This window comes from Schistocerca piceifrons, chromosome 4 (assembly GCF_021461385.2).
Source record: "Schistocerca piceifrons isolate TAMUIC-IGC-003096 chromosome 4, iqSchPice1.1, whole genome shotgun sequence".
NCBI classification, from domain to species: Eukaryota; Metazoa; Arthropoda; class Insecta; order Orthoptera; family Acrididae; genus Schistocerca; species Schistocerca piceifrons.
In genome coordinates, this window is record NC_060141.1 from 132,175,177 (window position 1) to 132,202,884 (window position 27,708).

The 27,708-nt window shown below is 41.2% G+C and overlaps 1 protein-coding gene across 1 annotated transcript in view; it reads left to right on the forward strand.

Annotated features, from left to right (window-relative positions):
• The window catches only part of LOC124795536 (BTB/POZ domain-containing protein KCTD3), a 256,895-nt gene that overhangs the window by 38,536 nt on the left and 190,651 nt on the right, over positions 1 to 27,708 (forward strand). Inside the window, exon 4 of the mRNA XM_047259607.1 lies at positions 16,698 to 16,791. Within this exon, the coding sequence (XP_047115563.1) occupies positions 16,698 to 16,791 (94 nt within the window). The remainder of the gene's footprint in view (positions 1 to 16,697; positions 16,792 to 27,708) is intronic.

Below are 27,708 nucleotides of genomic sequence, written 5' to 3' on the forward strand. Positions count from 1 at the left end.
AGGATGATTACGGTCAGTGAAGGCTTCAGTGAATCCTTCATTATATTTCGAGAGGGACCACTCATCACTGCAAATACGATGACTACGGGTGGCTAGGCTGTATGGAAGGGACTTCTTGGTACGGAAATGGTGGCAGCTGTCAAAATGGAGGTATTGCTGGTGGTTAGTAGGTTTGATATGGACAGAGGTGCTGATGAAGCCATCTTTGAGGTGGAGGTCAACATCTAGGAAGGTGGCTTTTTGGGTTGAGTAGGACCATGTGAAGCAAATGGAGGAGAAGTTGTTGAGGTTCTGGAGGAATGTGGATAGGGTGTTTTCACCCTTGATCCAGATTACAAATTTGTCATCAATGAATCTGAACCATATGAGGGGCTTAGGATTCTGAGTGTTTAGGAAGGATTCCTCTAGATGGCTCACGAAAAGGTTGGCACAGGATTATGCCATAGTGGTGCCCATATCCGTACCCCGGATTTGTTTGTAGGTAATGCCTTCAAAGAAGAAGTAATTGTGGGTGAGGATATAGTTGGTCATCGTGACTAGGAGGGAGTTTGTTGTTTTGGAATCCGTCAGGCATTGGGAAAGGTAGTGTTCAATAGCGGTAAGGCCTTGGGCCTTAGGGATTTTAGTGTACATGGAGATGGCATCAATAGTGATGAGCAGGGCACCGTGTGGTAAAGGGACAGCAATTGTGGAGAGCTGGTCGAGGAAATAGTTGGTATCTTTTATATAGAAGGATAGGTTCCGGGTAACAGGTTGAAGGTGTTGGTCTATGAGAGCAGAGATTCTCTCAGTGGGGGTGCAGTAACCAGCCACCATGGGGTGTCCTGGGTGGTTAGGTTTTTAGACTTTAGGAAGCATGTAGAAAGTAGGAGTTTGGGGAGTGGTGGGGGTGAGCAGAGAAAAGTACTCTGGGGAGGGGTCCTGGGATGGGCCTAAGGATTTGAGGAGTGACCGGAGATCCTGCTGGACTTCTGGAATGGGGTCATCTAGAGGAATCCTTCCTGAACACCCAGAATCCTAAACCCTCACCTGGTTCAGATTCATTGATGACATCTTTGTGATCTGGATCGAGGGTGAGGACACCCTATCCACATTCATCCAGAACCTCAACAACTTCTCCCCCATTTACTTCACCTGGTCCTACTCAACCGAAAGAGCCACCTTCCTTGTTGTTGACCTCCGCCTCAAAGATGACTACATTAGTACCTCTGCCCATATCAGACCTACTAACCATGAGCAATACCTCCATTCTGACAGCTGCCACCCGTTCCATACCAAGAAGTCCCTTCTATACAGCCTAGTAACCCGAGGGTGTCGCATCTGCAGTGATGTTCGGTCCCTCTCAAAATATAACGAGGGTTTCACTGAAGCCTTCACAGACCGTAATTATCCTCCCAACCTTGTACAAAACCAAATCTCCCGTGTCTTATCTTTCCAGTCTCCCACCACCTCCCAAAGTCCCACCGTCTGGCCACAGAGGAGCATTCCCCTTGTAACTCAGTACCACTCAGGACTGGAGCAACTGTATTACCTTCTCCACCAGGGTTTTGACCACCTCTTGTTGTGCCCTGAAATAAGAAAATCCTGCCCACTATCCTTTCCACCCCTCCCACGGTGGTATTCCACCATCCACAAAATCTACACAATACACTTGTCCATCCTTACACTAACCCTGCTCCCAACCCCTTACCTCATGGCTCATACCCCTGTAATAGACCTAGATGCAAGACCTGTCCCATACATCCTCCCACCACCACCTACTCCAGTCTGCTCACAAACATCACCTATTCCATCAAAGGCAGGGCTACCTGTGATACCAGGTCTGTCCGCATGAATGGCAACCGACAAACTCTGGCCAAGAAACAAATGGACCACCCTGTTGCTAAGCACGCTGCCAAGCATGACACTCTTCATTTCAGTGACTGCTTCACAGCTTGTGCCGTATGGATCCTTCCCACCAACACCAGCTTTTCTGAATTGCGCATGTGGCAACTTTCCCTGCAATACATCCTATGTTCCTGGAACCCCCCTGGCCTCAAACTTCGTTAGCCACTATCCTCACCCATCCAGCTCCTTCCCTGCTTCTATTCTGGCACTACACAGCTGTCATTCTCCCCTTTTCCGCTACTCCCCTGTCCCCTCTCCACCTCTCCTCAGCCCTCTGTCTAACCTGCAGTACTACACTGTCCGCCATCCCTTGCCATATAATCTCTACAATCCCTACCCCTCCCCCTCCCCACCCCAGCCTCCTCCTTACCCCCACCCAGTTGCCACTCTCATCATGCACTGGAGCTGCTTTTCTCAGTGTGGTTTTGGTTACCTGAGACTGCAGTCATGTGTGTGAGTTGTGTTTGCGCACGCGCACATGTGTGCCCTTTGTGTGTGTGTGTGTGTGTGTGTGTGTGTGTGTGTAATCTATTTGTGATGAAGGCATTACTGGCCAAAAGCTTTATTTATTTGTGACAGTCTTTTTGTTGTGCCTAACTGCGACACAGCATCTACACTATATGGTCAGTGTCAACTATTCTTTTCATAATATTGTTACAGTCCATCTTGGATTTTTCATTGTTTAGTTAGATAATTAGTTACTTGCTTGTTCCATGGTTGTTTCTAAATAATCAATTGTCTGGTGTGACTCATAAAACCCTCAGGATCCACCTACACACCAAAGGTTCATACTGCATGTCAATTTAAGTGCATATATATCTGGTTAGTTGTGCTTCAGTGCTGGCATGATGTTAGCAGTGCAGATCTCACATGTTTCTTAGTCATGCAACACCATAAAAAATATGTGTAAATACACCCACTAACTGGTATCTAGACCACTAACTTTAGCACAACTACTAAATACATCTCCACAGCAGCTACTTCATGACTAGGATCAACTCATCCCTCGTTATGGCAGCAAGAGAGGGGAAGAAAACCAATGTGCACTCCGTGTGCATACCGGGGGGAGTCATTCCAGATGTGGAAAGGGTCCTTCCGGATGCCATGAAGGGTACAGGGTGCACCCATCTGCAGGTGGTCGCTCATGTCGGCACCAATGATGTGTGTCGCTATGGATCCGAGGAAATCCTCTCTGGCTTCCGGCAGCTATCTGATTTGGTGAAGACTGCCAGTCTCGCTAGCGGGATGAAAGCAGAGCTCACCATCTGCAGCATCGTCGACAGGACTGACTGCGGACCTTTGGTACAGAGCCGAGTGGAGGGTCTGAATCAGAGGCTGAGACGGTTCTGCGACCGTGTGGGCTGCAGATTCCTCGACTTGCGCCATAGGGTGGTGGGGTTTCGGGTTCCGCTGGATAGGTCAGGAGTCCACTACACGCAACAAGCGGCTACACGGGTAGCAGGGGTTGTGTGGCGTGGGCTGGGCGGTTTTTTAGGTTAGATGGCCTTGGGCAAGTACAGAAAGGGCAACAGCCTCAACGGGTGCAGGGCAAAGTCAGGATATGCGGGGACCAAGCAGCAATTGGTATTGTAATTGTAAACTGTCGAAGCTGCGTTGGTAAAGTACTGGAACTTCAAGCGCTGATAGAAAGCACCGAAGCCGAAATCGTTACAGGTACAGAAAGCTGGTTGAAGCCAGAGATAAATTCTGCCGAAATTTTTACAAAGGTACAGATGATGTTTAGAAAGGATAAATTGCATGCAACCGGTGGTGGAGTGTTCGTCGCTGTTAGTAGTAGTTTATCCTGTAGTGAAATAGATGTGGATAGTTCCTGTAAATTATTATGGGTGGAGGTTACACTCAACAACCGAGCTAGGTTAATAATTGGCTCCTTTTACCGACCTCCTGATTCAGCAGCATTAGTGGCAGAACAACTGAGAGAAAATTTGGAATACATTTCACATAAATTTTCTCAGCATGTTATAGTCTTAGGTGGAGATTTCAATTTACCAGATATAGACTGGGATACTCAGATGTTTTGGACGGGTGGTAGGGACAGAGCATCGAGTGACATTATACTGAGTGCACTATCCGAAAATTACCTCGAGCAATTAAACAGAGAACCGACTCGTGGAGATAACATCTTGGACCTACTGATAACAAACAGACCCGAACTTTTCGACTCTGTATGTACAGAACAGGGAATCAGTGATCATAAGGCCGTTGCAGCATCCCTGAATATGGAAGTTAGTAGGAATATAAAAAAAGGGAGGAAGGTTTATCTGTTTAGCAAGAGTAATAGAAGGCAGATTTCAGATTACCTAACAGATCAAAACGAAAATTTCTGTTCTGACACTGACATTGTTGAGTGTTTATGGAAAAAGTTTAAGGCAATCGTAAAATGCGTTTTAGACAGGTACATGCCGAGTAAACCTGTGAGGGACGGGAAAAACCCACCGTGGTTCAACAACAAAGTTAGGAAACTACTGCGAAAGCAAAGAGAGCTTCACTCCAACTTTAAATGCAGCCAAAACCTCTCAGACAAACAGAAGCTAAACGATGTCAAAGTTAGCGTAAGGACGGCTATGTGTGAAGCGTTCAGTGAATTTGAAAGTAAAATTCTATGTACCGACTTGACAGAAAATCCTAGGAAGTTCTGGTCTTACGTTAAATCAGTAAGTGGGTCGAAACAGCATATCCAGACACTCCAGGATGATGATGGCATTGAAACAGAGGATGACATGCGTAAAGCTGAAATACTAAACACCTTTTTGCAAAGCTGTTTCACAAAGGAAGACTGCACTGCAGTTCCTTCTCTAAATCCTCGCACAAACGAAAAAATGGCTGACATCGAAATAAGTGTCCAAGGAATAGAAAAGCAACTGGAATCACTCAACAGAGGAAAGTCCACTGGACCTGACGGGATACCAATTCGATTCTACACAGAGTACGCGAAAGAACTTGCCCCCCTTCTGACAGCCGTGTACCGCAAGTCTCTAGAGGAACGGAAGGTTCCAAATGATTGGAAAGGAGCACAGGTAGTCCCAGTCTTCAAGAAGGGTTGTCGAGCAGATGCGCAAAACTATAGACCTATATCTCTGACGTCGATCTGTTGTAGAATTTTAGAACATGTTTTTTGCTCGAGTATCATGTCGATTTTGGAAACCCAGAATCTACTCTGTAGGAATCAACATGAATTCCGGAAACAGCAATCGTGTGAGACCCAACTTGCTTTATTTGTTCATGAGACCCAGAAAATATTAGATACAGGCTCCCAGGTAGATGCTATTTTTCTTGACTTCCGGAAGGCATTCAATACAGTTCTGCACTGTCGCCTGATAAACAAAGTAAGAGCCTACGGAATATCAGACCAGCTGTGTGGCTGGATTGAAGAGTTTTTAGCAAACAGAACACAGCATGTTGTTATCAATGGAGAGACGTCTACAGACGTTAAAGTAACCTCTGGTGTGCCTCAGGGGAGTGTTATGGGACCATTGCTTTTCACAATATATATAAATGACCTAGTAGATAGTGTCGGAAGTCCCATGCGGCTTTTCGCGGATGATGCTGTAGTATACAGAGAAGTTGCAGCATTAGAAAATTGTAGCGAAATGCAGGAAGATCTGCAGCGGATAGGCACTTGGTGCAGGGAGTGGCAACTGACCCTTAACATAGACAAATGTAATGTATTGCGAATACATAGAAAGAAGGATCCTTTATTGTATGATTATATGATAGCGGAACAAACACTGGTAGCAGTTACTTTTGTAAAATATCTGGGAGTATGCGTGCGGAACGATTTGAAGTGGAATGATCATATAAAGTTAATTGTTGGTAAGGCGGGTACCAGGTTGAGATTCATTGGGAGAGTCCTTAGAAAATGTAGTCCATCAACAAAGGAGGTGGCTTACAAAACACTCGTTCGACCTTTACTTTAGTATTGCTCATCAGTGTGGGATCCGTACCAGATCGGGTTGACGGAGGAGATAGAGAAGATCCAAAGAAGAGCGGCGCGTTTCGTCACAGGGTTATTTGGTAACCGTGAAAGCGTTACGGAGATGTTTGACAAACTCAAGTGGCAGACTCTGCAAGAGAGGCGCTCTGCATCGCGGTGTAGCTTGCTGTCCAGGTTTTGAGAGGGTGCGTTTCTGGATGAGGTATCGAATATATTGCTTCCCCCTACTTATACCTCCCGAGGAGATCACGAATGTAAAATTAGAGAGATTAGAGCGCGCACGGAGGCTTTCAGACAGTCGTTCTTCCTGCGAACCATACGCGACTGGAACAGGAAAGGGAGGTAATGACAGTGGCACGTAAAGTACCCTCCGCCACACACCGTTGGGTGGCTTGCGGAGTATAAATGTAGATGTAGATGAGTATATGAACGCAAATATATATCAAAATTGAAAATTGTGCCAAAAATGTCATCACAATTAAGAAATAATTGAATTGTATGCTTAACAAGCCACAGCTGTGTTGTAATCAAACTGTTCTCTCTCTCTCTCTCTCTCTCTCTCTCTCTCTCTCTCTCTCTCTCAACAAAAAATCCACTCAGTAGTACAGACTAGCCCAAAATGTACGCATTTAAAATCAAAAATGATTATAAGCTTTTGACCTAAAACTGTGTGTGTGTGTGTGTGTGTATATTTGTTTGTAGAGTGACTACTGTAATTTATGGGTGTGAAAATTATAGTCCCTCAAAACACTTCATGTTTTAAAATGCATTATGTATAGAACAAAGCCAGTATTGATTATGGCTTCACAGTTTACAGATCTACCTATGTATCATTCCTGAATGTATTGGATACATGCACCAAGAGGGGAAATGGGCTAGCCACTGCAGCATTTTGAACCAGCCCTTTTCAAGCCACTGCTCTGAGGTTGACAATCTGTCACTTTAAATTAGGTGGCAAATTCTCACCATGTGACGCATGTATAAAATATATTCCATACCTCAGCAATCTGCGTAGCATAATTTTGCTTGCCCACCCATAGAGTGATGTGCCTTTAACAGTCTCTGTATATTGATATCCTTTGGCATTCATGCCAAAGTTGTGTTTGAGAAATAAATCTTTTGAAAATTAAGATTTAACATCATGATTGAAGTAACTCACAATCTTGGCTTCTTAAAGAGACCCAGAAATAGATGAATTTGAGAAAAGGAACCACTCAAAATATGATTGTACTTTGATCTTTGATTTACAAGGTTCTAGACAAGCACTGCAATTTTAACATTTTGTTTACAGACAAATCACACTAGTGTCGCTCTGTTGGTTGGCACATTGATTTACCCTGATAGTCTCTTTGGGTTACATTTGTCAGATACCTTCACTGTGTGCGATCCTGAAGGCACTGAACCAGATGAAGCTTTACTGAAGTAATTGGTTTCTCATCAGCTCTGTTTTTCTTAACCCCCTCCAAATGTATCCAGCTAAGAAATGGTCTGTAGCAGAAAAAAACTGCCACAACAGCCAGAGCAGGATATTACTTTTTGTTGAGTTTCGTGGCACCTGGAAATAGGGTGAAATGGGAAAGCTATTACAACATCCTGTAGGGGAGATAAAATTGAACTTTTTATCTACATCATCATCTATACTCCACCTTGTGTATTAGAGGGTACATATGGTCCCACTATCTGTCTGTCCCCCCTCCCCATCTAGTTCCATTTATGAATGGTGCAGAGGAAGAATGGTTGTCGGTAAACATCCATATTAGCTTTAATTTTTCTCATTGTGGTCATTTTGTGAGACATATATGAGAGGGAGTAGTATGTTGCCCAACTCGTCCTGGAACGTATTTGCTCAGAATTTCAAAAGTAAACCACTCCATGTTGCACAATGACTCTCTTTTAGTGTCTGCCACTGGTGTTTGTTGATCATCTCCATAACCCTGCATGTGAACTAAATGATCCTGTGGTGAAACACACTTCTCTTTCCAGGATTTTGTTTCTCTCTTCTATTAATCAAACCTGGCAAGAGCCCAAAACTGATAAACAATTGGTCAAGCGATTGTTTTGTAAGCCACTTTTTGCATGGATAGATTGCATTTTTCTTAAGATTCTTCCACATCTACATCTACATCCATACTCCACAAGCCACCCGATGGTGTGTGACGGAGGATACCTTGAGTTCCTCTATCGGTTCTCCCTTCTATTCCAGTCTCGTATTGTTCGTGGAAAGAAAGATTGTCGGTATGCCTCTGTGTGGGCTCTAATCTCTCTGATTTTATCCTCATGGTCACTTCGCGAGATATACGTAGGAGGGAGCAATATATTGCTTGACTCCTCGGTGAAGGTTGGTGTTGTTGTTGTGGTCTTCAGTCCTGAGACTGGTTTGATGCATCTCTCCATGCTACTCTATCCTGTGCAAGATACTTCATCTCCCAGTACGTACTGCAGCCTACATCCTTCTGAATCTGCTTAGTGTATTCATCTCTTGGTCTCCCTCTATGATTTTTACCCTCCATGCTGCTCTCCAATACTAAATTGGTGATCCCTTGATGCCTCAGAACATGTCCTACCAACCGATCCCTTCTTCTAGTCAAGTTGTGCCACAAATTCCTCTTCTCCCCAATCCTATTCAGTACCTCCTTATTAATTATGTGATCTACCCATCCAATCTTCAGCATTCTTCTGTAGCACCACATTTCGAAAGCTTTTATTCTCTTCTTGTACAAACTATTTATCGCCCATGTTGTTTCACTTCCATACATGGCTACACTCCATACAAATACTTTCAGAAACGACTTCCTGACACTTAAATCTATACTCGATTTAATAAATTTCTCTTCTTCAGAAACGCTTTCCTTGCCATTGCCAGTCAGCATTTTATATCCTCTCTACTTCGACCATCATCAGTTATTTTGCTCCCCAAATAGCAAAACTCCTTTACTACTTTAAGTGCCTCATTTCCTAATCTAATTCCCTCAGCATCACCCGACTTCATTAGACTACATTCCATTATCCTAGTTGACCTATAAACTTGTAATACTGTGGTAGGTGTGGGCTTTGTGTCTATCTTGGCCACAACAATGTGTTCGATGTGCTGTTTGTAGTAGCTTACCCGCATTCCTATCATTTTATTCATTATTAAACCTACTCCTGCATTACTCCTATTTGATTTTGTATTTATAACCCTGTATTCACCTGACCAAAAGTCTTGTTCCTTCCGCCACCGAACTTCACTAGTTCCCACTATATCTAACTTTAACCTATCCATTTCTCTTTTTAAATTTTCTAACCTACCTGCCTGATTAAGGGATCTGACATTCCATGCTCCGATCCGTAGAACACCAGTTTTCTTTCTCCTGATAACGACGTCCTCCTGAGTAGTCCCCACCCGGAGATCCGAATGGGGGACTATTTTACCTCCAGAATATTCTACCCAAGAGGACGCCATCATCATTTATTCATACAGTAAAGCTGCATGCCCTCGGGAAAAATTACTGCCTTAGTTTCCCCTTGCTTTCAGCCGTTCACAGTACCAGCACGGAAAGGCCATTTTGGTTAGTGTTACAAGGCCAGATCAGTCAATCATCCAGACTGTTGCCACTGAAACAACTGAAAAGGCTGCTGCCCCTCTTCAGGAACCGTCCGTTTGTCTGGTCTCTCAACAGATACCCCTCCATTGTGGTTGCACCTACGGTACGGCTATCTGTATCGCTGAGGCACGCAAGCCTCCCCACCAACGGCAAGGTCTATGGTTCATGGGCGGGGCGGGAGGGGGGGGGGGTGAGGGGGGGGGGTTCGGTGAAGGTATGTTCTCGAAACTTCAACAAAAGCCCGTACCGAGCTATTGAGTGTTTCACTTGCAGAGTCTTCCACAGGAGTTTATCTATCATCTCGGTAATGCTTTCGCGATTACTAAATGATCCTATAACGAGGCACACTTCTCTCCGTTGGATCTTCTCTAGATTAGATTAGATTTACTTTCATTACAATTGATCCGTAGTGAGGAGGTCCTCCAGGATGTAGAACATGTCAGAAAAACAACAATACATGACAAATATTTGCAACTAAAACAAATTACCTAATGTACCATTCCACAGGTCCCAAGTGGAATGATCGTCATTTTTTAATGAACACTATATGAAAGAGTCATTTTACAAATACTAAGCCACTGAATTTAAAATAAAAAAGTTTTTTTGTTTATTTATAAGGTAATAAACGTGTAATACAACTACTATAATACTTATTTACAATGAACACATTACTGCACTGAAATGGTGTAGAAGTTAGATTGCACACACACACACACACACACACACACACACACACACACACACACACACATACATATTTACAATGAACACATTACTGCACTGAAGTTGTACAGAAGTTATATTGTACTTTTATATACACAAATCAGTTGCTTTTACTGAGAAATTCATCAATGGAGTAGAAGGAGTTGGCCACCAATAAATCCTTTAGGCTTCTCTTAAATTGAATTTCATTGGTTTGTTAAGCTTTTTATGGCTGCTGGCAAGTTATTGAAAATGTGTGTTCCTGAATAATGCACACCTTTTTGTACAAGACTAAGTGACTTTAAATCCTTGTGAAGATTATTCTTATTTCTAGTATTGATTCCATGAATTGAGCTGTTGTTTTGAAAAAGTGATATATTTTTAATGGTGAATTTAATTAAAGAATAAATATATTCGGAAGCAGTATTTAGTATCCCTTGCGGTGGCCCGGTGTAATGTTAAGTGTTTTCGTGGACTTACTTGTTGAAGAATGCTGGTTCTGCTTTCTTGCAGCGCCGATGTCTTCTGCTAGAACTGGACGCTTCTCCGAAGATTTCACTGCTAGGAAGGGGAAATTTTCACTCTCTCGTTCTCTCTCTTTCTCTTCTTATTCAAAAATACGCTACTCTTGGAATATCATTCAATGCACCAGAACATATTCCATTTCTGTTTCAACAATACAAAGCTACATTACTCTTTGCAGCCGGCCACCGAGCTTCCAGGCCATATGTGTTTATTCTTCACAGGTTGCGCTGAACACTTGCCAGGGCCGACAAACTATCTCCCTTCCAGTTTTGCCTGCACAAACAATAAATGGGTGCAGTATCCCATGCTCATCCTTACGCGCTGCTTTAAAATAACGCATGTTCGAAACGGCTGGAACACAAGTGTCTCCAGACTTTCGTAAAATTCTGGGGGCACTACACCCTAGTTCCCTAAACAGGCTTCTGCAGGATGTTCTTGAGTTCACACCACATATAACTCTTACTGCATGTTTTTGTGCCTGGAAAACTTTAGCTTGGCTTGATGAATTGCCCCAAAAAATAATCCCATATGACATTATGGAATGAGAGTAAACATAGTATGCCATATTTTTCATTTTTATATCCCCTATGTCTGACACAATTCGAATTGAAAATAGAGATTTGTTAAGATGCTTCAGCAGTTTTGTGGTGTGCTCCTCCCAGTTGAATTTATTATCAAGCTGTAATCCCAAGAATTTAACACTGTCCACTTCTTCTATCTGCTTGTCATCGTATGTTAGGCATATACTCGTGGGACATCCCTTACAAGCTCTGAACTGCATGTAGCGTTTTTTCAAAGTTTAGTGACAAAGAAGTGGTTAGGAACCGGTGATTAATGTCCACAAATATTTTATTAGTTGATCTTTCTAAGACTACACTTCATTTGCTATTTATTGCAATGTTTGTATCATCGGCAAACGTAACGAACTTGGCATCTGGTAATGTTACTGATAAAAGGTCATTGATGTATATGAGAAAAGGCAAGGGCCCAAAATGAAACCTTGTGGGACCCCATATGTAATTAATTCCCAGTTGGATGATGCCTGATAGCTTGATACATGTCTCTTTCCTAATAACACCCTTTGTTTCCTGCCAGAGATGTAAGATTTAAACCATTTTGCAGCATTTCCTGTTGCACTATACTATTCTAATTTATTTGAAAGGATATTGTGGTTTACACAGTCAAATGCCTTTGACAGATCACAAAATATACCAGACGCCTGCAATTTTTTGTCTTATGAATTAAGCACATTTTCACTGTTAAGTGAAATCAATATCAGAACCCTTTAGAAATCCAAACTGTGACTTTGACAGTATGTTATTTGAGATAAGATGATTGTAAAGCCGATTGTACATTACTTTTTCTAAAATATTTGAGAACGCTGACAACAGTGAAATTGGATGGAAATTTGATGCTATTTCTTTATCTCCCTTCTTAAACAGTGGCTTAACTTCAGCATATTTCAACCATTCAGGAAATATTCCACTGATAAACGACTGGTTACACAGATAGCTTAATATGTTACTTAGCTCAGAATCACATTCTTTAATTAACTTTGTTGATATTTCATCATACCCACTAGATGTTTTTGATTTTAAAGATTTTATGATGGACATTATTTCTGCTGGGGTAGTGAGGGTCAAATTCATATCATGGAAGTTACTTAAAATGTCTGGCCTGAGGTATTCCATAGCAGCATCTACTGAACCTGACAACCCCATCTTTTCAGTAACAGTTATAAAATGTTTGTTAAAAAGTTGTGCAACACTATACACATCTGTCACCAATGTATCATTTACCCTTAATACTATTTGTTCCTCTTCATGTCTGGTTCTACCGGTCTCCTCCTTCACAATATCCCATATTGTCTTTATTTTGTTATCTGATATGACTAACTTTTCCTTGTAATATATTTGCTTTGATGTCCGTATTACAGTCTTTAATATTTTGCAGTATTTCTTGTATGTGCTATAGCATCAACATTTTAATATTTTGCAGTATTTCTTGTATGTGCTATAGCATCAACATCAGAACTGTTTCGGATTTACAGATACAGTTTTCTTTTTGTTTTACAAGATACTCCTATTCCTTGAGTAATCCATGTCTTCTTTGTAGACTTTGCTCTAACCTTGGTAAGTTTTGGGGGAAAACAGTGTTCAAATAAGGTAAGCACTTTATTAGCAAAAGTGTTATATTTTTCATTCATGCCATGAGCACTGTAAACATCAGTCCAGTGAATGTCTCTGAGGAGTGTCCTAAAATAATCAATTTTTGGCTTATTGATAACCCTCTTGAGCTCAGATTTAACAGATTTTATATCCTGTTCAGTATTAACATTTAACAGAAGGAACTGCATGTCATGGTCTGAGAGGCCATTGACTATTGGTTCTGTAATATAATCTATCTCTTCTATCAACCCCATCTGGTACGGATCCCACACTGGTGAGCAGTATTCAAGCAGTGTACTGTAACCTACTTCCTTTGTTTTCGGACTGCATTTCCTTAGGATTCTTCCAGTGAATCTCAGTCTGGCATCTACTTTACCGACGATTAATTTTATATGGTCATTCCGTTTTAAATCCCTCCTAATGCCTACTCCCAGATAATTTATGAAATTAACTGCTTCCACTTGCTGGCCTGCTATAATGTAGCTAAATGATAAAGGATCTTTCTTTCTATGTATTCGCAGCACATTACACTTGTCTACATTGAGATTCAATTGCCATTCCCTGCACCATGCGTCAATTCGCTGCAGATCCTCCTGCATTTCAGTACAATTTTCCATTGTTACAAACTCTCGATATACTACAGCATCATCCGCGAAAAGCCTCAGTGAACTTCCGATGTTATCCACAAGGTAATTTATATATATTGTGAATAGCAACGGTCCTATGGCACTCCCCTGCAGCACACCTGAAATCACTCTTATTCGGAAGACTTCTCTCCATTGAGAATGACATGCTGTGTTCTATTATCTAGGAACTCTTCAATCCAATCATACAATTGGTCTGATAGTCCATATGCTCTTACTTTGTTCATCAAACGACTGTGAGTAACTGTATCAAATGCCTTGCGGAAGTCAAGAAACACGGCATCTACCTGGGAACCCGTGTCTATGGCCCTCTGAGTCTCGTGGACGAATAGCATGAGCTGGGATTCACATGATCGTCTTTTTCGAAACCCATGCTGATTTCTACAGAGTAGGTTTCTAGTCTCCAGAAAAGTCATTATACTTGAACATAACACGTGTTCCAAAATTCTACAACTGATCGACGTTAGAGATATAGGTCTATAGTTCTGCACATCTGTTCGACGTCCCTTCTTGAAAATGGGGATGACCTGTGCCCTTTTCCAATCCTTTGGAACGCTATGCTCTTCTACAGACCTACGGTACACGACTGCAAGAAGGGGGGCAAGTTCCTTCTTTGAGTGAATCTCAGCCTGCCATGTGCTTTTTTCACAATTTATTATGTGGTTGTTCCATTTTATATCACTTAGCATGGTTATTCATAGATGTTTTAAATTAGTTACAGTTTCCTGTGGTTTTTTGCCATTATAATCGTATAGTAATGGATTTATTTGCCAGTTTATGCACAGTATGTTACATTTATTTGCATTCAGGGTCAACTGCCAGTTCTGTACCAGTCATCTATCCTCTGCAGGCCTTCCTGCAGTTCGCTACAGTGTGCTGACATTGCTAACTTCTTATAGCCAACTGTATTGTTTGCGAACACCCTTACAGTGATTTTGATATTCTTCATTAGATTATTTATGTATGTTGTAAACAGTAACAATTCTACCGCACTTTCCTGGAATACTCCTGAAGTTAACTTTACACTGTCAGTTTTGTTCTCTAAAGAGTGACATGTTGATTTATATCTGCAAGGAAGTCCTGAATCCAGTCACAAATCTGACATTTGGTAAGTTCTTATTGTTTTCACTAAACAACACTGAGCTGATTTCTAAAGCACATTTGATCTCGTGAACAAACAGAGTGAGTTCAGTTTCGCTGGATCTCAGTTTGCGGAATCCGTGTTGATTTTTATGAGGAGATTTTTGTTCTCTAAAAATGTCACAGTGCTTGAGGATGAAACAGGGTACAAAATTCTACAGTAGATTGAAATCAGCAGTGTAGGCCTATAAATATGTCCATTCGACCTTTGACCTTTCTTGAAAATTAGAATGATAATCACTTTTTTCCAGTCTCTAGGTATACTTTGTGACTCCAGTGACAAGCAATAAACTAATGTCAGAAGGGGAGCAAGTTTTTTCTTCATAATCTCTGTAGAACCTGGCAGATATGTCATCAGATTCAGATGTCTTTCCTCAATTAAGCAACTGTTACTTTCTGCTCCACAATCAATATGTGCCTTTTCAGTGCTAGTGCAAGGGTTGGACCAAAGAACAATATTGTGATGTTTCTTGACGAAACAGTTTCGGAAGGTGCATTCAAAAGTTTGGCCTTCTCTATATTTTCCATTTTGGTGCCATTATGTTTGCTGAGCGGCTAAATAGGTGATTTTGGTCTGCTAACTGACACTTCAGAGTGGCTTCAGTTGCCAGAGACTGCAGTTGTGTGTTGTGAGTTGCTTTTGTGGGAGGGTGTGTGTGTGGGGGGGGGGGGGGGGGGAGGGGGCGTCGCCTATTTTTGACGAAGGTCATGCTGGCCGAAAGCTTATTTGTGACAGTCTTTTTGTTGTGCCTATCTGCGACTCAGCATCTCATTGCATATACCCTAGTTAACAGAAGTGCTAAAGACCCCAGTGTCAAATACTCTGAATATTACCATCCCACAGACACGTGTATGGGAAACATTACATGTGGAAAACCTGTACCCATTTTACATACAGTGTGTCCAAAATCTCCACGTTGGCGACAATGTCCAACGACTTCAGTTCTGTCACTGGGTAACTGAGAATAGTCATTTGCTTCCATACATACTATTCACTGACGGAAGCCCAGTTTTCATGACATGAAATAAACAACACACACAGTAATCACCGATGGTCACGGGATAATACACATGCTTCAGTGGATAGCAATTTCCATGTTCGTTTTGCCATAAATGTTTGGTGCAGCATGATCAGTAACCTTTTGATAGGTCCATATATTATCATTCAACAATTGAAGGGAGAGAGGTAACTGCATTTTTTGGAAAATTCATTTGTGGAACTATTGCGAGACATTCAAGCGAACTGGAATGTACTTTCAAAATGACGGTGCCCCTCTACAAGTTACTTTACGTGTGAGGGACCATCTCAACTGCACCTACCCTAATTGCTGGATTGGCCGTGGCGGTGCTATTAACTGGCCTCGAAGATCACCTGACCTTACACTTTTAGATTTCTGTTTATGGTGTTGGAAGAAATCAGAGGTGCACAAAGTGAAGGTAAATACACGAGATGAACTGTTTTGTTGCATCATGGACACTGCTAAATTTATTAGGAACCAACCACAGGCAATTGAACAAGCAACACAACATGTTATCGCTAGAGCGCAAAAGTGCATTGACGTTCATGGTGGGATATTCGCACCTGTTCTGTGAACTGTACAATACCTGCACGATAAGTGTTAAAGCCGTTTGTAAAAGATGTGGTATGTCTTTTTCAACTGAATACACGTAACATGCATGTTGTAATGTATTATGTACTAAATGCAAAGTGAATAAACATTGTGTAAAAATGTGTAACGTAACTGTATGTCTCTGTAACATTGTTTTTAAAAATGTGTAACATAACTGTATGTTTCTGTAACATTGTTTCCAAGAAAATCATGTTACGGTCCAGTTGTATTGCGTATACGTTCATGTTGTGCACATCAGTTTTGCAGAATTAAAGTTCTTTTCAATACCCATACCTCCCTAACGAAGCATTTGCGGACCTATGTTCATACAACATTTTTTGATCAGAATTACTTATACTATCACTGTGTAAAATATTGACCTTTCCTCCCCAAACACCCCATATAAGTTGAGATTGGATATAGAATTAATAAAAGCAGTTGATTTTAAAAATTATCATACAGTGTGTGTTAACAAATTTCAGGTTCAAACTGGATGGATCCTTTACGTGTTCAAATAGTGAAGGCTCATCACAACTGGATTGTTGTTGCATATGCTCACTTTGTTGCATGCTACAGGTTGGTATACTGAGCTTTGGAATCATAGTATATTAGAGTGCATGTAACTGTGTATTAAAACTTGAACAGTGGCTCATCAGTTCATATACAAAAATGCATTATCTGATCAGATATGTTTTATCTTTAATAACAATTGTAATAATAATAAAAATAATAATAATATATAGTAATAGTAATTGCATTTTGTAAGTGAAGACAAGATCATCTATTTTATTCATTATTCTACTTAGTGCAGTGTTAGACACTACAGTTGTATTCCTAGATGTCTCACTGTTCTTCCAAAGTGGCACATGTAAAATTCAACCTCTTTGGTGTTACAATGTTTCATACCTTTTTATGTGAACACTTGTTATGTCTGTATGTATGGATGAAAGATGGCATCAGAAATCAATGGATTCCATTATTAAAAAGTGGGGAAAGAGAAGAAGTCTATTACATTTTATGTTTTCATATGAGTAGATGACTTAGAAAGTGGAGTATTATAGAATCATTAAGAATTTAACTATGGATTGCAACAAATGTGGCTTGAACATCTGTTTTACATAGAAGGCTAGAGAACATTCCAGTTGTGTTGAATTATAATGAAGGGGTGGGCCTAAGACTATCTTTATACAGGGTGTACATAAAGTCCAGGAACACTTTAAATTATTTATTGCACAAGAACTAAACATTGTACAGATGTCATACATATTGCATTTTGAAGAGATACTCTGAAAGGTCTTTTTTTTTACAAGCATTCGATGTGCGAACCCTGAGGGACCTGGCAGATGTCAATACGGTAATCGAATTCTTGCCACATGTGTCCCAGTATGGCCTCTTCGATTGTGGCAGTCGCTTCCCTTATTCTCTCCCGGAGCTCTGCTACATAACGTGGTAGACGCAGTACATACACCAGATCTTTAGTGTCCCCACAGAAAAAAGTCTCACAGAGTGAGATCTGGTGATCGGGGAGGCCAATTCATGAAACAGCTGTCCCCTTCTGTAGCACGGCCGATCCATCGATGTGGCAGCTCCATGTTCAGGTACCCACAAACTTCACAATGAAAATGGGGTGGAGCCCCATCCTGCTGAAAGATGAACGGAGAGTCTGATTGCATTTGAGGCATCAGACATTGCTGCAACATTTCCGGGTAGGAATATCGAGTGACAGTGCTCTTGGTGAAGGAGAATGGCCTGTACAGTTTTCGATGTGATAAGGCACAAAAAACATTTACCTTTGGGAAATCGCTCTCAAATTCAATGCATTCTTATGGATGCTTTGTACCACAGATTCGACAATTATGCCTGTTCACTTTCCCATTGGTGTGAAGAGTGGCTTCATTGCTAAAAATTAAGCTATCAACAGTGCCATCCCCATCCTCATTTAATTGTTGCAACTGTGAACAAAACTAAAAACGCTTGTCTTTGTCATCGTCATGGTTTCATAGACAGCTTCTGTTGCAGGACTTTCCACACTGTTATTGGAGCCATTTCGAGTTCATGGGATGCACAGCACACTGATTTCTTTGGACTCCTTATGAATGTCTCTAGTACGCACTCCACATTCACTTCACTCACACTGGGACGTCCACTTCTCTTTGTCGGGCATAAGCAACCTGTCATAAAGAATTTATTGTGCCAGTGGTAAATGGCATTTCTTGCTGGTGGCTTCTTACTGTACTTGGTTCTAAACATCCATTGAACAGCTGTAGCACACTTGTTTTTGTTGAACTCCAACACACAGGAAGCTCACCCTGCACGTGAACTCACCATGTTTGCAACTAGCTCTGGCTATCAGCAAATTACCAAACTACGCTGTGGCGGTATACATAAAAAACTGTCAGGGGTTCTCTTCAAAATGACATATGTATGACATCTGTACAGTGTTTGGTTCTTGTGCAACAAATAATTTAAAGTGTTCCTGGACTTTATGTACACCCTGTATAATGGTAAACTTATGCACTTTTCATGTTATTTCCATGTGTTACGAACATATTGTTGTGTTTAATAGTTTATAAAAGTACTGTGATGATAAAAATTACGGGATGGAAACAACAAAACATAAATAAAAATTGGAAACATCTCACTTGTAGTTGATTGGGAGTGACACACAGATGCATGTGTAACATCACGTCATTACTGACATCGTCATCACCATCATCATCATCATCATCATCATCTCCTTCCATGAAGCCAGGTACAATGTATTTGAGTGATTTGCGTCCATCTATTTCTGTCCTGTAGATTTCCCCCTGCAGAACAACATCCAGTGAATCTCTTTTCCTTTCAAGGTATTCTTTAATTTAGCATAGCCATCTCCATCTGGAATGTCCAACTGGTCTTCAGCCTTGCACATTTGTTTCCAAGTTCTGATGGGGAATTCAGTTAGGCTGAATCTATTTCACATGATCAAACAATTTCAGTCTCACTATATTTGGTCCTTCCCCCATGGTCACTTCCACTTGTATGTCTCTCCTTATGTACTTATTTGGAAATTCATTTCACAAGCTTTCAGTTGACTTACTTGTCTTTTGGTTATGCGACTCATTTCCATACTGTAGGACATGTTTGGCTGAAGGAAAGTTTTGAATATGGTCTCTCTTATTGTAAGAACAACATTCTTATCCCTGGAAGTCTTCATACTGGGTGGATGAATTTGGAGTGTATATACTCATTTGCATTGCCTCTGACTTGTTTTTGCATATAGTTAACCTTAACTCTTTAAACTTAGTGTTCCATAAATCCAGTTTCTGCTTCACCTCCATATAGATTTCACAGCAAATGGGAACTCATTTGCATACGCAGAAGCATTTATAGGGGAAAGGGAACTGCCCCATCTGTCGTTGTACTAAACCACTTTTTACTTTCCATCTCCCATTTGTACATTGTTCTCACAATTATCATACAGCATCTGAATTTATGTAATTAGAGCATTGGGGCCATTCTATATTTCCTATATTTTATATCTGTTGTGTGTGTTCTCCAGTTCCAGGAGTACTATTATCAGGTCTTTTCTTTTCTCTTAACATTTTTCCATCATTTGTGTGACAGATTTTTATGTTTTTTATATTTATGGTGTGTGAAGTTCAGAACTCAAATATCACTCACACGAAGTAGTTTGATGGAACTCTAAAAAATTCTTGAGAAATTTGAGTTTGAAGTTTTCCGAGCATCTTTAACGCCATAGAGTGGAGACAGGATTTCAGCAGGCAGTGTGGCTCTGTGGTAGAATGCCTGCCTGCCAAGTGGTTGGCCTGGATTTGATACCTCGCCAATGCTAATTTTTAAACAAAGGTGCATGTTCTGCTATCATTTCTGTGAAGAGTAAAATACTTACACATAAAAAAATAATTTGTTATGTTTCTACATAATATAGATGATCTTTGTTAACAATCTTTTATAACAGATCGGTAATTAAGAATTTATATATGCAAAGAAACTGGATTTTCATGTGTGATGTGTAATCAGAAATAATAATATATGCACCTTTCATAAAAATAATAATTAGATATGTGTTAATTAGCTTCTATCTGATGAATTTTATATTTAAATGATGTAGGTATTTGAACCGAATGGAAAAAAATGGGTGCTACCAATATTTTTTACTTCTTTACCCTTCACAGATATGCTTGTAGAATGAGTACCTTTATTTAAAAATTTGCATTGGCTGGGAATTGAATCCAGACTGCCCACTTGGTAAGCAAGCATTCAATTGCAGTCACACTGTTTGTAGAAAATTCAACATTGTTTTAAGGTATCAAAGACACTCAGAAAATTTCAAAGTCGATTTTCTTGAGAATTGTTGCGAGTTGCATCGAACTTCTTTGTGTGATTGATTTTTGAGTTCTGAACGTCACATGCCATAAATACAAAAAATTACAAAAATCCAATTGTTGTGTGTTCTTCTTGAGAGTTCAAAAATAAGGTCAGTTATTCCCCTGTTAGTCCTAAATCTTCGCTGCTGTTCTTCAAATTGAGGTTCTTGGATACCTCTTTTCCAAAAATTTTAGACATTGTGGTAATAAGGAGATCCCTCTATAGTCAGTGCACTTTTTCCTATTTTGTGTTTTTAATATCAGTATTAATTTTTTGATACTGTCACCAGGTACCCCATTTTTCACTCCATACTTCTCCCAGGATTCAGTACAACTGTTGTAGCCGTGCTTCACTTATACACAATGGACTTCAGTAGAAAGTATAGGACAAAACTTGCTCTATAGTTGTCCACATGGAAATGACTTGTAGTTTGCAGAATGTGGAATAGGGTTGACAGAAGGATGGACTTAGTATGACATAATTTTCATGGATAAGTGTAGGATACCCTTCAATATGATGAGGTAGTTGAAACAGTGGTGACTGATGTGATTGAGTTTTTTGAACCAAGGGTGGTAATGGGTGATAAAAGGAAATTCTGATTGATTGGCAACTCAGCCCTTGTATTGTATCATCCAAAGAAATAGTGTGCGAAATTGGTTTCTGAACTAGCTTGATGGGGAAATCATCTGTCCTTGAAATCACTGGCAGAGTTACCGTCCACGTGTGTCATGTGTGTAGGGGAGGGATTTTTTGTTATTCAGTAGATGGCAGTCAGACTGTAGTTACCGTTGGTGGGTGGTGCATTTGATATGATTTCAATAGAGCCTGGACATATAAGTGTCAAAGATGGGTGTTCATTGAGTTGAAAAAGACTGGGTAAAATGTATTTGGAAGACTGGACTGGCTGAGCTTCTAAAAGGAGCAGAAAGCTTCTAAAAGGAGCAGAAGCTATGCTTGCCATGGATGCAGATCATGCAGCTGCTGTCATTGAATCTGAATTAGACAAAAGGTTGGAGGTGTTTAGTGGATAAGGTGGAGTGCTCTATATGGGGAAGAAAATTGTGCATGATCTTCACAAGAGAAATGTCCTGCTCTTTGCCTTAAGCTGTTTAGGGACAACCTACACTATGTGATCAAAAGTATCTGGACACCTGGCTGAAAATGACGTACAGTTCATGGCGTCCTCCATTGATAATGCTGGAATTCAATATGGTGTTGGCCCACCCTTGGCCTTGATGACAGCTTCCACTCTCACAGGCATACGCACAATCAGGTGTTGGGAGGTTTCTTGGGGAATGGCAGCTCATTCTTCACAGAGTGCTGCACTGAGGATAGGTATCGATGTCTTTTGGTGAGGCCTGGCACAAAGTCGGCGTTCCAAAATATCCCAAAGGCGTTCTGTAGGAATCAGGTCAGGACTCTGTGCAGGCTAGTCCATTACAGAGATGTTATTGCCGTGCAACCACTCTTCCACAAGCCGTGCATTATGAATAGGTGCTTGATCATGTTGAAAGATGCAGTCACCATCCCTAAATTTGCTCTTCAACAGTGGGAAGCAAGAAGGTGCTTAAGACATTAATGTAGGACTGTGCTGTGATAGTGCCATGCAAAACATCAGGCTGGCAGATGACGTTCACCGGGCATTCACCATACCCACAATCTGCCATCGGATCACCACATTGTGTACTGTGATTTGTCACTCCACACAATGTTTTTCCACTGTTCAATCGTCCATTGTTCACGCTCCTTACACCAAGTGAGGTGTCATTTGGCATTTACCAGTGTGATGTGTGGCTTATGAACAGCCACTCGACCATGAAACCCAAGTTTTCTCACCTAGCGCCTGACTGTCATAGTACTTGCAGTGGATCCTGATGCAGTTTAGAATTTCTGTGTGATGGTCTGGATAGATGTCTGCCTATTACACATTATGACCCTCTTCAACTGTTGGCGGTCTCTGTCAGTCAGTAGATGAGGTCAGCCTGTACACGTTTGTGCTGTATGTGTCCCTTCAGATTTCCACTTCAATATCACATCAGAAACAGTGGACCTAGGGATGTCCAGGGATGTGGAAATCTCGTGTACAGATGTATGACACAAGTGACATCCAATCACCTGACCACGTTCAAAGTTCGCGAGTTCCACTGAGTGCCCCATTCTGCTCTCTCATGATGTCTAATGAGTTCTGTGGTCGCTAATATGGTGTACCTGGCAGTATGTGGCAGCACAATGCACCTAACATGAAAAACATATGTTTTTGGGGGTGTCCGGATACTTTTGATCACATAGTGTAAATCCTAATTGCTGGAGAGACATTTGAATCCCACACCTAGTTTGAATGCAATGCTTTACTACTGCACCACCCTGCAGAGGGAGTTGGTTTCAGGGGAAGGGTTGTACGGTGAACAAGATGTTTTGAGAAGCTGTTGCATGCCATGGTGAGCTTATGGGATAGAGTAAGAAGGTTTGTAATTGGAAGTGTTTGAAAGCTGGCAGAGACTCACAGCCAGATAACCACTGTTGTTCATAATCACACTGATGTAGCTTTTATCAAGGGAAAGAATGAATAAATAATCATTCCTCAGTTGTTGCGATATTCTCATTGCTCATCGTGAAATGAATTGGGGAAGGAAAATGAAATTGATTTGGTGGTGAAGAATTCTAGGGAGGTATCCAGGGAGAAGATGAGTGAAAGGAAGGACAATTGTGGTTGAAGCAGGATGAAATTGTTTAACTTTGGGATCATTTGGGTGGCTATCGAAGAAATGATTCATCTGAAAGGAACAAGTAAGTGGAAAACAGGTCTTTGATAAGTCCAGCATATTCAGCCTGGCTTTAGGGCTGAAGGGCTGAGACCTTTTGAAGGAACTAGGATTTCTGCAGGATCTGGTTTTTAGAAGATAACTTGATGACAATGTTTGAAGTTTTTGTCCGGAAGAGAGGGGGCGGGGGGGGGGGGGGGGGGGGTGACTGTGTTAGAAGTTTGGGAAGAAGGGTGTTTTTTTCCAGAATAGTGTGTTTTATGGATGGCTAACAAAGTTTATAGGTGTGTCAGAGGCACAGTATCATGTTCGACAATGCTGGACCTACCCTTATATGGCAAGAAATGGGTGCATGTCACTTTTCTAGTGTGCACTTGGCACTGACTTCACTGTTATGGATGACATTGATGACCACAATAAATTGCACAGGTGGAGGAGCTCTTGGAATGAGAGAATATTTGGCAAGTGGACTGGCCTACCCATTCCCCCATCTTAGATCCGTCAAGCATCTGTGGGATGCATTGGGGAAATGTATTTCAGCACACCCAAATGCATAAGCAACCATGCAGAACTGTCAACTGCACTGGTGGAGGAATGGAAAACCCTACTATGAGACCATATTACCAATCTTGTGTCGAGCATGGGAGCATGCTGCAGGGCATACATTGCCATCTATGGTGATCACGGTGATCACATATCCTATTAAGAACATGTCCTACCTTTTATAACAAGCGGAGGACCATCATAAATCACAGTGACTTCAATGTAATTATTATCTTTGAATAAAAGTGCTATTGCATATTTTTTCCATTATATGCTGTAATATATTGTAGCAGTTCTTTCTATGTATGATTCCAGTTTCATCAGCCTGTGTTACTCAGCATCAACACACCATGCAAAAGATACTTTTGTCCCTACATTTTGCACGCTAGTATGTTATGGTAGTCCTTGAAGCATTAAAAGGTAGTGAAACTCACTTGAATTTCTGTTCAATAGCTTTGTAAGGTGTTCCCATGTTAAATAATCATTTATCCATATTCCTGAACATTTTGTGTAAGATCTCTGTTCAGTGCTCTCAGCTTGTTATTCAAACATCGTAATGGTTCTGGATTTATTTTTATTTCTCTAAAGCTGATCATTTACAATCACACATTTGTCTCTAATTTATACTTCTGCTTCTTCTGGTGCGGACACTTTTTGCTGTAAATGAGAGTCGCACATTAATGAATAAACAGGGTGCAGGACGATGCCAGAAACAATGATAAGCATACACATAGAAAATGTGCTATAGACTCAGCATCTTCAGGATGCAGGAAGTGTCTGTTCTGGATCAATATCTTGTTCTAACTGAGATAGAATGAGCAGTCAATTTTGGTCTTCCACAGTTTTCTTGTGTTTTGGATTGTTTTATCTTATTTTTAACTTGTTTAAATAATGGAAATAGTAAAAGGTTGAAACTAACCATGTAGTTGATATGCCAAGTCATGGACAGGCATGTCAGCAAGACTGAGAATGACAACCAAGTCCTTCTTCCGAGATACCAGAATATATCACTCACAAATATGCTTGTATGGTTACATTGGCCTGACAGGTTATGTTGTATTGTCACTTCAGCTCATCCAGAGTGAGTTTCATCAAGTGTGCAAACGAAGGTAGGAAGCAGGTAGCAGGAGGGAGGATTTGAGGTAAGGATGGCTGACACCTAGCAGGTAGACGTAGTGAGTGCACAAAAGGACAGGAATGTGGCAGCGGTGAGCTCACTCTGTCACAAGCAGGTTAATTGCATGTGACATAAAGTTCCATGGAGAATTCACTGGCAGGGTGCTATACAACAGAGGAAAAAGGTGACGGCAAAGAGGAGGACAAGCGTTAAGAATCAGTGGATGACTGCGGAGAGGAGGGTGAGCTTTTAGATTGAGTGAATGACCTTGGGAGAGGGGAAGGATAGGTGGCATTCAGGAACTAGCGAGCATTGAGGCTTGAGGCTTGGAGGATGAAGGAATCAAAGTGTATATTGTAATGACTATTTACATGTAAATTATTCAGATTATCTGGAATCAGGGGTGATGACCATTTGGTTGGACGGATAGTGGTTTGGTAGTCATGCCCACATAAAAGACAGTGCAAAAATTACAGCAGAGCTGTTAAATGATATGGTTGCTTTCACAAGATATACTTGTGATGAATCTGGAATAGGAAATGATAGCTGAGTGGATCTGACAGGTCTTGGAATTGGGTCTTTCTCAGGGGGATGACCCATGTGGCAAGGGAAATGAGAAACATCTTCCTACAATCCTTTCCACTCCTCTGAAAATGGTATCCTGACACCCATCTAATCGACAAAATATCTTATTCTGTCCTTACCCTGCACATACTCCCAACCCCTTGACACATAATGGAGCATGCTACTCTGAACATAACCTTCTCAACTTCAATTGCTGCTTCATAACTTGCATCACTGGCTCCTTCCATCCTCCCTGCAGTCTCCTGCCACTATACACCTTTTGCTCTCACAATTATCTCGGCCTCAGATCTTTGCTAGTTTCTCTAACTCATCGACATCCACCTCCCCCTACCTCCCCCTCCCCCCACATGATCTCTCTCTCTCTCTCTCTCTCTCTCCCTCCCCCCCCTCTCCCTCTCCCTCTCCCTCTCCCTGTCCCTCTCCCTCTCCCTCTCCCTCTCCCTCTCCCTCTCCCTCTCCCTCTCCCTCTCCCTCTCCCTCTCCCTCTCCCTCTCCCTCTCCCTCTCCCTCTCCCTCTCCCTCTCCCTCCCCCTCCCCCTCCCTCTCCCTCTCCCTCTTTCTACCTCTCCCTCTTTCTCCCCCACTCCCTCTCCCTCTCTCCCCTGCCATTTGTCAGCCAACCTTCCCTCCGACCCTCCCTCCTGCTACCCATTCCTTTCTCCCCTCACTTCGTTTCTGCCCTTGCCTCCTTTCTCCTCTTACCTACTCCACCCATTACAGTAGTTCATTTCAGTTGAGCTTCAGTGCTGGTACTGTGTAGTTGGACAGAACATTGTAGCCGTGTACGGTATTTGTGTCTACGTATTTGAGTTCCATCAGATTCTGATGAAGATACAAATGGTCTTTGAAGGGCAGAAGTAAAGGTTTATACTATTTGCTACTGTTTTCCGCTAAACTCTCTCCTGTTAAATGAAGAGGCCTTTGAATCCCAGCCAGGACAAATCTTGAGATAATGAAAAATAAGATGGCTAATGAAAAATCATGATTAAGATGGTTATTAGATACACGTACGTAAATAATTCAATTCTGTTGTTCATTTTGGGGACACTGTTAATTAACTTGCTCTTATGCTTTGATGACTGAAATATGTAACTTAATGTTGGTGCTTTGGGCATGATTTTTCCAGCCTTTCTCAAATAATGTTTATCATCAGTTTGAGAAATGGAATCACATCAGACACAAGTATAAAAGAAAAGAATTTCTTGACTATTGCTTCGGAGCGGGAATGATAAAGGGGAAGATCTGTAAAACTTTAATTTAAAAAAAAAAACAAAACAAGGCATGTTTTATGTAACTCAAGAAAAATGTAATGGAATGTTATTAGAGCAGGAGGAACAGATCAAATTTGTAAGGCGGGTCAACAGTGATAGTGTGGACAACCAGATCTTATGAGCAAGGAAAGAAGAAACAAGTAGTGAAGGTAAAAAGAGAACCCTTTGAGTCCTTACCCCTCTCCTCAACCCATTTTATTTGCCTTGTAACTCGTACCCCGTTAGATGTCCTTTCACAGCTTATTTTGTCAAATGAGGTACTGTTTGTTAGATGACTGTTAACTCTGTCAGTCGTAAAAAGCCTTACATTAGAAGTAAAAGTAAATGAACTGGAACAGACAGTCAGTATCCTCTCCTGCATACTTTACCAGACACGTAACCAGATCTATTCTCCCTGTACCGTTAGAACTACTGAGATGTAAAATTCTGCAGCAGATTGTTAATTATGTAAAACTTACCTACCTTGTTGTCACCTACCTCATAATTGACCCTTACATTCTATTGTTTTTCTCACCTGCTGTAGTAATAGACGTCTCCCCCTTCCAACTTTTTATATTTATTTTCCCCTGTTTCTTCCTGTCTCTATTCCTTTTTACATTTACTTTTCTTTACCTTTTTTCTCTTTCACGTTTGTTTTGCCTGTCTGTCTTACTATTTACTGTTCAGAGAGTATATGAAGGGATTTAAACAATGCAAACGTCATCCATCTAAGGAACATATTATAGCATTTAAGAGATTTCAAGTGAAGGCACAGAAAACGGGAGTGTTGGGAACAGCATGTATCAATTGTGAGGTTCCACACCCCATTGTCTCAGGTATGGATTAAACTCTGCCATATTTACCA